At 37.7% G+C, this 13,402-nt stretch overlaps 1 protein-coding gene across 2 annotated transcripts in view; it reads right to left on the reverse strand.

Moving 5' to 3' along the window:
• Positions 1-10,155, reverse strand: part of ptpn18 (protein tyrosine phosphatase non-receptor type 18) — a 34,206-nt gene extending 24,051 nt beyond the window's left edge. Inside the window, exons 1-3 of one of the 2 annotated variants that reach the window (XM_044350507.1) lie at positions 9,956-10,155; positions 1,245-1,353; positions 877-953 (exon numbers count right to left, since the gene is read on the reverse strand). In XM_044350507.1, the coding sequence (XP_044206442.1) occupies positions 877-953; positions 1,245-1,353; positions 9,956-10,027 (258 nt within the window). In that variant the 5' untranslated portion in view covers positions 10,028-10,155. The remainder of the gene's footprint in view (positions 1-876; positions 954-1,244; positions 1,354-9,955) is intronic. The other variant, XM_044350508.1, reaches the window with a different exon arrangement.
• Between the last annotated feature and the right edge of the window lie 3,247 nt (positions 10,156-13,402).

The following is a 13,402-nucleotide window of genomic DNA, read 5'->3' on the forward strand; positions in this document are numbered from 1 at the left end:
TGAACAGGAACAACAATCACTGACAGACAGTCAGAACATCAAAGAGTTTCAGACGGAATAAACAGGAAAGAAGAGAGATATGTATGTTTTTCTTTTATGTCCTCTTTGGATGGTACACTGCTTCCATGGATATAACAACAGAAGATCTGGACAAAATAATCAAAATGAAAAAGGAGTAACACACACAAAAAGCTCTAAAACTGCAACATATAAAGAAACATAAATATTCTTAAAGTAAAAAAATATACATATAACTGTAAAAAATACTCTTTTGAAAATGGAAAACGCACAATAATGGAGGTTTTTTTCTGTTCTTGAGGCATTTTTTATTGTTTTAATGTAAAAAATATTGTTAAAGGTATAAATCATTTTATCTCATATTCTGACTTTTTATCTCCTAATTTTGACTTGATGTATCATAATTATGAGTTACAAACTTTCCTTTTTTTAAAATTTTCTTTTACTTGCATTAATGAGCCTCCGTAGAAATGCGGGAAAAAAATAATCAAAATAAAAAAGTTGTAACAAACACAAAAAGCTCTAAAACTGCAACATATAAAGAGACATAAATATCTTAAAAGTAAGAAAAACATACGTATAACCATCAAAAAAAAGAAAAAAAAAAAAAGAAAATAGAGAATGCAAAATAATTTGATGCATTTTTATTGTTTTAATGTAAAAATATTGTTGATAGTACGGATCATTTATCTCCTTTTATCTCCTAATTTTTACTTTATCTTTACTTTTTATCTCATAATTTTGACTTGATGTATCATAATTTTGACTTACAAACTTTCCTCTTTTCATTTTTTTTTACTTGCATTAATGAGCCTCCGTAGAAACGCGGACGAAAAGAAGGAAGGAAGCAGTTGTCACCTTGATGAAGCTGGCGTTGATGTAATCAGAGTCAGAGTCTGTGGTCGGCAGAGACAACATCACCCGAGACTGGTCATCTACACACACACACACACACACACACACACACACACACACACACACACACACACAGTTATCATTAATGTATTTGCATCAGTGCAGCTTTGATTTTCTTTGAGTTCCTCTTTTGAGTTTCTTGGTATTTCAGTCCTGTACAAACTTTCACAGAGGAAACAAACACACACACACACACACACACACAGAAGAAGAAGATGATGATGGAGGATGGAAGGACACACAAGGAACAAAGAAGAAGAAGAAGAGAGGACAGGAAGTGAGGACACAGATAAAGCAGGGTGTCTTCATACATGGCAGGATGTCTTTGTATCTGTTCTTCTTGATGTTTTCCTTCAGAGCTCCGGTCTCGGAGGTCAGACTCAGATCTCTCTTTAACAGCGAGGTCTGTGAACGCACCACCTGCCACACACACACACACACACACACACACACACATATAGAGGAAGGTTAGTGTGTGCAACAAGTTTTCCATTTCTTATATAAATTATAATAAACACACTTTAGTATGATGATAATAAAAAAACACAAGACCCGCAGACCGCAGACTATAATCTAAACTCAGAGTTCATGACAGCAGCTGCAGGAACAACAAAAAAAGAAAACAGAAGTGAAATTGAAGAAAATTTTTTTTTAACTTTGACCAGAGCCATGCTAGCAGTTTCCCACTGCTTCCAGTCTTTATGCTAAGCTAAGCTAACCATGTCCTGGCTGCAGCTCACAGTTTCTCTGAACGACTTCACAAAGTGAACAGTCAGGAGCCCAAATGAACATTAAAGCTGTTTTTCTTGCTGTAATCATTCCTCCTGTTCATACTGACCATTAGAAGATCCCTTCATAATGACCTTACAATGGAAGTGATGGAGGACAAAATCCACAGTCCTCCTTCTGTACAAAAAATGTATTTAGTACCTTTAAAGCTCACTGAGTAACAGGCTGTATCTGGTTTGTTAAATCTGGTTTTAGTGGCAGTTCTGCGTGTCATGAAATGTTGTGAGATGTTTCAGGGAACGTTGTTGGCAGATATGGCGGACGCCGCTGCGTCACGGCTCACGCAGTGATTCATGATTCAGTAAACGCCTCTGAAATCACGATGCGACGCGTTCAAAGACCTCTCGCTGCTGCTGCTGTTTCTAGAAAATCCCTCGTGATTTATTTTCTCTTTCACAGCCTTTTGATGCCGATGAGTGTGAACCTGAACCGCTAACCATGTTATCACTGTGTCACGGGCACGGTTAGATATAACCGCTGTTGCATCATGGGTAACAACTATCTGTGCAGGAGAGGTTGGGTTTGTTGGGGAAAGTGTCAAAACTCACATCCTCATTTTCTCTGCTCGCTCTGTAACACACACACACACACACACACACACACACACACACACACACACACACACACACACACACACACATTAACAGCCTGACGTTTGGACTGTAATGTGTCCTTCATGCTTCCCATTTCATCGGTCACATGACACACACACACACACACACACACACACAAACATAAAGACTTTTGATTTGTTTCTTTATTGTTAGTTTATTTACATATTTCTGTCGGTGGATTCAAGGAAAGTCTCACGTTTCATCATCGGCTGCAGCAAAGAAATAAAAACTTTAAATCTGTGTTGATGATGATGATGAAGAAACAGCCGCTGCAGAGGAAGAAGATATAAAACAGGTACAACTTGTCAGTAGATTCGTTTTCAGTTTGAATATCTTCACTTATCCTTTAAAAATAAACCTGAAACCAGCTGCAGGGCGGAACTAAGTACATTTAGTCACGTATGTTTTTTTACTGCATCTTTAGTTTGTCGTTGAGTCTTTTTTGTATAAAATCAGGTCTTGTTCTTCAGATCCCGACACTCGCACCGGACGAGTCGTTTCAGGAATAACGACAACAAGGAAGCTGCTGCTGCTGCTGAGTTAATAATGAATCGACCTGAGAGTAAGAGTGAGTGTGATCAGAAAGAATGAGGAAGCAGGATTATTGACTAACTAACCTCAGTTGCCAGAGAGAAAATAACGGCCGACCTGCGGACTCACCTTAAAACAAACACACACACACACACACACACACACACACACACACACACACACACATACTGGAAAACACAAAAACTAACTGTGTGTCTGATTTAAACTTCCCTGAAATCAACCTGAAAGGTGAAGAAACACCCACATTTATATTTTAGGAAAACAAAGTAACTGTTGTATTATTTAAAATAAAAAAGGTTGTCACATCCTCTGAGATGTGACAGTTTGTTGGAAACAGGAAGTGATGTAAACTGTCGAGGTTCACAGAACAGCAGCTAATAAAAGGATAAACGATAAATGAACGATCGAAAAATAACACAGAGACTGTTTCAGTCTGACGGTTTGTCTCCACCTTGTTGTTTTTTTTAGTTTGTTTCGTGTTAAAAAGCGTCTCTGTGGTTCCTTTTTCACAATAAACAAGCTGACGATCCGTCTGCCTCTGACGCTGACGGTTAATGAACTTATAGATTTATAGAGATGTTTGTTCTTTCTTCTTCTGTGTCTCTGAGTAGCTTGATGCTCTATAAATAAAATTTATCATTATTATTATTATTATTAAGAGTTTTTTTAAGTCTACAAAGGTTTGGTAGCATAAATATGATTTTTATTCTGCTTTTCTCTTCTTTTATTCATCTTGTGACCCTTCGTGAGGTTCCTGAACCGCAGATTGGGAATCGCTGCTCTAATGAGTCAAATTAAGAGTAAAATCGTTCTTGGCTGATCAATCAGAGATATGGATCGATCATATATCATATATCATATATCATATATCATATATCTGCCATATTGTGTCTTTATTATTTTAAAGAGATTGTTATGCTTGTTTTTCTGTGAGAAACATATAATTATCGTTTTAAAAACCGTTTTATTTGTGTGAAATCTTTAAATCTGCAGGAATAACGAACAACAATCTAATTATATATTTATAGTATAACGTATAAATATATAAATATGGATGAAATAACAGGAAGTTGTGCTGTGAGACGTTCTGCTGCTGATCAATGAAGATGATCAGAAAGTGACTGATAATCAAATCAATGCAGGTTTATTCTTTGTGGTTTGTTTGATGAACATGAATATAAATCGGTGTAACGTCTGATCAAACGTTCAACCTTCGTTCTTAATGATGCTGCTTCAGTGAGGTTATTGATCCTGATCACTTTCACACTCAAAACTAGTTTGATTAACTGTTTTTTTTTCTTTAATTTGTGAGAATTTCTTCTTTTATCTTTTACTGAAGTCTAAAATGTTACTTTCAGGATTATAAATAATAACTAATGATTTATAATCCTGACAATAACACATGTCAGTAGCTCATTAAAGTCATTTCATTAAGTCCAGTTAATCCAGTTCAATCTTAAAGCTCCAGCCGATATTTTAGATGATGATATGTTTCCATCTCTGCAGCAGCAGTATGTGTGTATCTCAGTGTGTGAAATATATTTACAGCTTGGACCCACTAAAAGCTGCAAAATCATGGCTGCTTATTGTTCTGTTTCTGTAACTGTAATGTTTATTTACATGTTGAGATGTTGAGATGTGACGTCTGATGTATCTGTCACGTTGGTCACCACAAACTATGAATAAAGGCAAATAATCCGTTGAAACTCTGCGGTTCTGCTTCTCTTTTGCATGTTTGAAAAGGTGTGAATGAGTCCATATGCAAAATATTTGTCCTTGTTTATCCAACCAAAAAAAAAAACAACCTTCCTCTATCAGTAACAAACATGAAACATGGAGTTGTTAACCAAACACTAAATAATTATCTAAATGTATGAGTTTTGGATCTTTTTAGGTTCAGTTCGGACGTCACTACCACTCCTGAGATGTGCAGCTGTCCACATACTTTTGGCCACGACGACGAAAACAACAAAACAACAAACTAAAAAGGATCGACGCCACCGGACGTAAGTGAGGAAATATGTTTACATATCTAATCTAATAAAGATCCACTTACTAGCTTTTCCAGAGCTTTCAGCTGCCTTCAAAGCTACTTTACTTAACTTTACGTCTGTGAGACACTTTGTAAACTTGAGAAATGCTGTTTAAAGGTGCAGTGTGTAGAATTTAAAGCAGAACGGACTCGGCAGAAATGGAATATAATGTTAATAAATATGTTTTAATCAGTGTATAATCACCTGAAAATAAGGATCGTTGTGTTTTTTTACCTTTGAAACAGTCTTTATATCTACAGAGGGAGCAGGTCCTCTTCTACGGAGGCCGCCATGTTTCTACGGTGGCCCAGAACGGACAAACCAAACACTGGATCTAGAGAGGAGCTTTCACAGCTGTAGGTTCTCCTACACATTCAGTTGGTTGTAACCTCACTGCTAGATGCCACAAAATAAAGTATATTGTGTGTGTGTGTATGTGTGTATGTGTGTGTGTGTGTGTGTGTGTGCGTGTGTGTGTGTGTGTGTGTGTGTGTGTGGGGGGGGGGGGGGGGGGGTGATGTGAACTCTTCTCAGCGTCGAACCCTGCAGGTTATTTTCTGTCTGTTTCTCTTCAGCCACCGACGTTTATTTAGAGCCTCGTTATGTGAACACGAACAGAGACGACGGCGACAGATCGGCCGCCGCTTCACTTCTCTTCTTTCAGTTCTGAGTTTCTGATTTTAAACACAAACTGTCACAAGAACAAATTTAACCAGAACGAGCTTCAAACTGGAAACATAAATATGTCTGCAGACTGTAAAGGTCACTGAGGCTGTAAAGTCTGAACCATTAAATGTCAGAAAATGTATGTTTATGTTTATGGGTGTTTATTGAATGTTTTTATGCATTTTTCAAGCCTGAAAATGCTTAAAAAATCTTAACATATATCATCAGACTTTTAAAAGGCTTCTGAATGTATTGATTTTGCTGTCTGGCTCCTTCCCAGCACCTCCTGTTACAGCTCGATCCTATTGATCCTATTGATCCTATTGATCCTATTGCCACAGATATATCTATAACCAGTATATCTATATATGCACCACTGGTAGAGGGAAAGTGAATGTGGAGGTTTCCATCTAGTCGATCCAGCCAAATTAAAGTGATCATTTAATAACATTACTTACAAACTGATCACTTTAAAAGATCATTTTACAAACCTGTGACATCATACGCAGAGATTAGAATCTTTTCTTTGGGGTTAAAGTGAATGAACACATTGGAAATGCAGATACTGTAAATCTCTTGATAAAGATAAATGAACAAAAGCTTTATTTCATGTCTGTACAGATAGCTGAACAATTCAATAATTTATTATCAATAATACATGTCGCTTTATTTTTGCTTGTAGTTAAACAAACATGTTAAAGAGGACAAATTCAGCTTTTAGTGATTTTCTGTTATTTCTATCCTGTTCGGTGTCGGATGTGAAACACTGAGGTGAACGTATGTAGAGACGCTGCCTGTGAGTCAAAGCTCAGGTTTCAGCTGCCCTGATGCTTCGTTTGCAATGTTTTTATTTGTACGGATGTTTTAATTCGGAGTAAAGAATCAGAATCTGTTTATTAGTCGAGTTTACAGCATACAGAGAAAGTTTCTCTCCACAGAGAAGAATAAAAATACAACAAGACTAAAGTAATGATAATAATGAAATAAACAAAGTAGTACTAAAATCACATTTAAATCTGTTTACAGAATGGAATAGTAATAGTTAAATGAAATATTGATGTACAAAGAAAATATGAACTGTATTGTGGATGAAGAGATGAAGTGTATGAAATATATGAAGGTGACAAGAAAAAAAAATTAAATGTGACATAAATACTTAAATTATGTAACAGTGGAGGTTGAATGCGATGTGCAGCGTTCAAGTTGTGATACACAACATTCAGCCACTAGATGTCGCACTACAGCACCGACATCACCGAAACAAACGTGTGTGTCGTGGACCAAACTGTCAGACCGGGCCGATCTGATCACATATGGATCGAGATTCTGTTGCTGTGTCGCCTGTTTCTGCCTCAAATGTTCTCAGGAACATATTTTAGTTACTGTTTAGCTGAAATATGAGAAGGTTTGTGGCGCAGACGCCATCTTTGAAACAGACGTGGAGGACAGAAAGGGACTCACATGCACTAACATGCACGCTCACATGCACGCTCACATGCACTAACATGTGGAACAGAGAAGTGACTTCATTCTCTGCTCAGGACGCCATTACTCCAGTATTATCTTTACATAGCAAATAGTTGTTTTCTGACATCCAGTGAGGCTCAGTGTCATTTATTGGACCTTTAAATGATTGAAGAGCTCCGACTGTGGACTGCAGTCAACTCTACCGTCTTGAGGGTGTTTAGCTCCAGGCTGTTATGGCTGCACCCGGATGTTAGCCGCGCCACTTCCTGTCTGTACGCAGACTCGTCCTGGAGTTTTGAGGAGCTCTACAGAGGAGCTTGTGGATAAAAAGACATAAAATCCTGCTGCTATAGTTTGTTTATGTAGCCTCCAGAGCTGGAGAAAGCTTCCTGACCAATCAGAACAGAGTGGGCTCATCAGGAGGCGGGGCCTTAAACAGACAGGAGCTAAAATGGCCTGTTTCAGACAGAGGCTGAACTGAGGGGCTGCATAAAGTGCAGCTAACATTGTTTTGTAAGACTTTGTTCAAACTAAATAAAGTTGTAGAGAAAAAACGAGCTTCTTCCTGTATTTGTTGATGTTGTCAGTCCCGCCCCCCCCGGACACATCTGACCAATGAGAGGAGAGAATGTTCTAACTTTAGGTTTGAAAACGCCCTCAGATCTCTGAATGTTTCACACAAAGCAGCCTGACAGTTTATCAGATTATTGGCTGCAGCTTGTTTGAATAGTGAGTGAAGAGATCAAACCAGAGACAAAAACAGCAGCAGGTTTTTCCAGGAAAGCAACAGACTTATTCCCAACACTGTGTGTGTGTGTAGCAGGAAAAGACTGGCCTAAACACACACACACACACATATATATGATGATGAAAAGTCATGTAATGTGACAGGATGTAAACATAAATACATGTAGATATTTATATACCGGGCAGTGTCTGATACATTTCACCAGAACTAACCTCAAACCTCAAACCTCAAGCTCTTCTCAGCTCTGTCTCACCTATTTTTAGGTCCTAAAGCTCTCATACGTATGTGAGAAAGATCTTTTTTTTTTTTATTTATTAACCTTTTATCAGACAAGTATAAACATGTACTGGATCTGGAGCTTCCTGTGTAAAAGGAGACAGCGGTGAACGGTCTTTCATCTCGCCCTTTAACCCTCATCACTGCTGTCTTATTCAGTCACCGTCTTTAAGTTACACTGATGATGAACCATAACAGGCCTCATATCCAAAAACAACAAGCACAGTGACAGGAAGTAGGTAGCCCCTGCAGTCACTGCTGGTTGTTTGAGTGTACCACAACACTCAAAAAAAACCAGCAGAGACAACTGACTCCCATTTAAAAAACTTCAACTTCTCTCTAGAAATCGTTCTGGTCTTTAAATTCAATCCAAAAATATCAAAACAGGGGCCTTTTTAAGCATAATGAGTATGTTTTAAGTACATCTTGCTGATGATACTTGTGTTCTTTTTCTTATTTTTTACATTCTCGCAGTGAGTCTGAGGTGCAAGTAGTACGTAAAAGTAGAACAACCACGATGTAAAATACTCTGTTGCAAGTAAAAGCACAACAAAACGCATTTAAAGTATAAAAAGTAAAAGTTCTCATAATGCAGTTTATCCCTTTAAGTGTTATATTATTCTGATTATTGTTGTTATTATTTTGCATTAACATGTAATGGTTGGTTGAGGTGAAGGTAAATGTGTTTCTGCTGGAACAGACGGCGGTCCGTCCATCTTTATATAAGAAAAGATCCCAGGAGGAAGCAAAGACTCATGGGACGTAATCTCTACCGTTACGTTCATACAACCTTTTAAAATCTGGAGCTGAAAGCACCAGAATAACTGAAAATACACATTTTAATATGTGGTCAAGAGTGGCAGCGACTGCTGAATGACTAACTTACAAATACAGGAAATTTCCGTTCTGCAACTTCCAACACAAACGTTTCATTCTGAGGAATTTCACTGCAGTGTGAAGTATTAATACACATCATACACATGTAATATACACATATAGATATTTAGTCATATATGAGTAAGACACATGCACTTTACATACACTCATGTCTTATACTCTTCTTCTTGTTTTATTGCTTTTACTATATTACTTTTCCTGACTGTGTTGTCGAGGAGTCGAAACCTCAGATTTTTACTCTTGTATATTTGTGTGATGAAACGTAAGAAACTGAACTAATATTATGTAAACTTCCTTTATGTATTGTCCAACATTCTGCCAAGATATTCAAACTCAACTCCTTCAGTTCAAACTTAAATCAGTTTCATAATTTCATAATTAGAGCTGTTATAATATCATAACATCCTTTATTTAAATTGCACTTAAAACACATAAAAACAGAAAATACACAGTGCAGCTACAAACTAAAACACGTTTAACGCGATGCAAGTGTACTCTCATACTTCAGTACTTTTTTAAATTATTTATAGTATTTATTATTATTATCTGGTATTTTCAGGTATTTTATGCCTGTACTTTGTGTGATTTAACATGTTTTTTATAGCAATGTTAATTCTGTCCCTTTACATTTATAATGTGGATAAATAAATAAGTCAAAGCCAGTTTATGAAAATGAGTCTTTAAAAGAGGACACAGACGTGTTAAATATAATATTTTTCTCTGAAATGTACTAGAAAGAAGTGTAAAATAGCATAAAACTGTTACACTCAAGTTGCAGCACTTATAAGTTAAAGTACTTAGTGCTACTTTACTTTAAAGCGTTTAGATAATTCTTCCTCTACTGTCCTGACCACAACATAAACACACTCTAACTCTAACCACTAAAACCAAAGGCCAAGCTGCTCTGTAGAAACTGCGAGTGTAGAAATGTCCTCACAGTTTTTCACACGGAGGTAGAGAAATGAAAGACAGACACTCACGCTGTACTCCTGATCCACAGTCCTGGGATCCACCGTCCTCAGAGAGGACAGCAGAGACGGCAGCAGCTCCATAACTTCGCATCGAATAACTTCCAACAAGTGTCAGAAAAAAACAAAACATCCAGCAGTGGAGCTGACCTGCACTCCTCTGACTGACTGTCAGAGCTGTGACAGCAGACAAAACTGAAATTGAAATATACCGCTCTCCCTCCCTCCCTCTCTCTCTCTCTCTCTCTCTCTCTCTCTCTCTCTCTCTTTTAGTTCTCTCTTCACGTCTGTCTCAGTTCTGTCTCTGTATTTAACCCTTTCTAGTTAATAATTAACTCTATAATTGAGCTCTCTCTCTCTCTCTCTCTCTACTACAGAACGAGCAGGAAGTGTTATGAAATTAAATGACAAACAGTTCAGGATCTCATCTTGATTACTTCACTGAGTTTTAATGACCCAGGGTGTTTCCTTCCTCAGGGCACACAAAGCCAAACTCACAACCCTTATACACAATGTGTGTGTGGCCATAGCAACGTCAACCAGACAACCAGTTTCACCTGTGTGCGGGCAGATATGCAAACACCAGCGACAGACCATTAGAATTAACAGACAGCTAGTTGTGTGCACGTGCTGCTATATTTAGGCCTCTTCTTTCCTTTATATGACATCCTGTGTCATTTATTCTTTTTTTTATTGAGCTCTTGTGTCTCAGCAACGAGAAACTGCTCTGACTCTAATTCCGTCTTTTATCTTCCTGTCCACACCTCAAACTGTTGTGTACTTTGAGATCAGCTTGTCACACTCTTGTTGTCACACTTCCTGCCTCAATCCTTCTGCCCGTTCTGCGTCTGTGTCTGCTGCCTTCAGCCTCGAACTCTGGTGTCCGTCCCCAACATCCACACTTGCAGTATTTACAAGCTAGTCAAGTGGCTTGACTTGTGTGATGTGTTTACTGTCACGGCGTCCGAGTGTCTGTTGAGAGCTCAGAGTGGTGTGGAGATTTATCAGAGCTCACTGAGACACTACTGATTAATAAGGACATCCCGTCACTCTCGCAAATACAAATACTGTGCAAGGTACAACGAGCTCAGAGTAAACTCAACCAAACAGTAATACAGTAAAAACAAACATTCATGAGCTAAGATGAGAAACACAATTAAATACAGTTTTCTAGAAGCAGGTAGCTTAAAATAAAAGAGACATAATATGATATCATTTTGAATGATTTCTGTCTGATAACATTTTTAAGAATGGAACATATTTCTCTACATCTTTCACAATGGATATGATGTTTAATATTTATCTTGACAGTATCAGATATTACTCTTATCAGTCCCATTAAGAAGGACAGATTAATTATTAATATTGTGTGATGACCATCAATGGAGATTAAGCTGTAATTTAGTTTTTGGATACTAATAATAATATTCATGCTAAATCCAACTTATAAATTTAAACTTCTTATGTCTGTTGATTATTGTTATTGTCCTAAAACCAGCCAATAGCTGCACTACTACTGTTGCTACTCAGTTAAGCCTTCTTACCATCAGAAATGGGGTGCCACAGGGGTCTATCCTTGGTCCACTGCAGTTTACATTATATATTAATAAGATAATTCCTCCTAATCAATATTTAAATGTTCATTTTTTTTGCAGATGATACTCTTTTATATGTTCCACTCAGCTCGGGCTCTGACTCCTCTTCAGTCTACCTTCGATGCTTTTCAATTATCACTCCTTAATCACAGACTATATAAATGCATAAATGCAGAAAAGAAAGTGGTGTTCTCCACCTCCACCAGTGACTCTGACTATCCTGCCATTAAAACTTTTAATGGCAGCCGTATTATTCTTGCTGAGTCATACAAATACTCAGGAATTTGGCTTGACAGCAGACAAACATTCAAGATTCATATTCAACATTTGACATTAAAAATCAAACGAGGCGTCTTGTGTAGCATTAAAGATCGTCTGTCTCCCTTCAGCTGTAAAACTATTGTGCAATATTGTCTGTATTGTCATGCTGCCTCATCAACACTTCAGCAGTTAAACCCTGTGAATCATAATGCGAATGTTGTTTCTTCTATGAATGTTTCTTGTTCTCTGGTATCTCTCGGAAAAGAGATGTTAATCTCAATGAGACTGCCTGATTAAATAAAGATTAAATAAAATAAAAACCTCTGCCAACAAGTGGACTGGTGTATACACTCGGGTGTGAATATAATTTTAGAGTGGTGTTAGAAGTGTGGGTTAAGTATCTGTTGGTATGTTTCAAACACCTGTCAATGTGTGAACTCACACTTCTGTGTTCAAGGCTGCATATGTGGGTCTTGTTTTTTTGTCATTCTCCAGTTGTCCACCAGACTCTCTCGCCAGGTTCCCACACCCACCTGCTCACCTGTTGCCACTCCCCAGTTATCCTCTGGTCCTCTGCCATCTGTTCCCTGCATGTTGTCTAATTGCCCTCCAGCCATCTGTACTGTTCCTGTCTTTACCTGTGGTTTAGACCGAGTACCTGTGTATGAGCTGACTGCTTGTTAGGGCTGTTATATCTATCTATCTATATGAAGAGGTAAAGAATAAATGAATAATATAAAGAATATAGTGTGCAAGGTTGAATTAGTACAGGCATTGATAAGCTGTAGCAGCGTTCATGAACATGGATTGTGCAAAAGAGATCAATTTAAGTCCTTTGATCCAGGAAATTTAAATTTTGCGACCGCAATAATTAATGCAAATCCAGGAAATCTCTGCAATATTTGCCAGACTGCACCTGCTCTGCATGAAAAGGCTAAATCTCAACAGGCCACACCTGATTTAAACCGACTGTCGCATTTCGTGACGCAGTAACTGACGTCATCGCAGCGCATTCAGGTGGAAGAAGATAAATGGAACTCGGTATTTTATTTTTTTATATATGACTTTGAGCCCGTGGTTCTCATGTTCTGAAAATATATCAAAGAATTAGCACTGAGGTATAGTTGTTTCTGTGATATGCAGTATGCTTTTCATCCAAGGAAGTGACTGCATATGACTTTTTGCATATTCAAATCACATTATTTTCCTTTGCTTGCAGTTTTTTTTTCCAATTCCCACAATTTTACTGCAAAAAGAGTACATAAAACATTGCAACTTGTGGCCTATCGCAATATTTGAGAAAAGCCGCTGCAAAATCAAACATTTTTGGCCGCAATAATCACAAAAAAACCTGGAGGGACTGATATTTGACTGATATTAATTGGCAGAAGAATTTTAAAAAAATCAAAAAGTCTAACATTGAAGCAATTTTTTTAGCCAAAAGTTTTAAAAATAACGTACATTATTGGATTAAAAAATGTTTTAGGCTGCCCTGTCATCATCTTCTTTGACTGACGGGCAGCGGACGGTTCAGTTTGGCTCCAGCTGAAAACACCGGAGCAGATTCTCGGTTCTCGGAAACAGCGTCAGAGTGAGCGCTCTG

Source organism: Thunnus albacares, chromosome 5 (genome assembly GCF_914725855.1).
Source record: "Thunnus albacares chromosome 5, fThuAlb1.1, whole genome shotgun sequence".
NCBI classification, from domain to species: Eukaryota; Metazoa; Chordata; class Actinopteri; order Scombriformes; family Scombridae; genus Thunnus; species Thunnus albacares.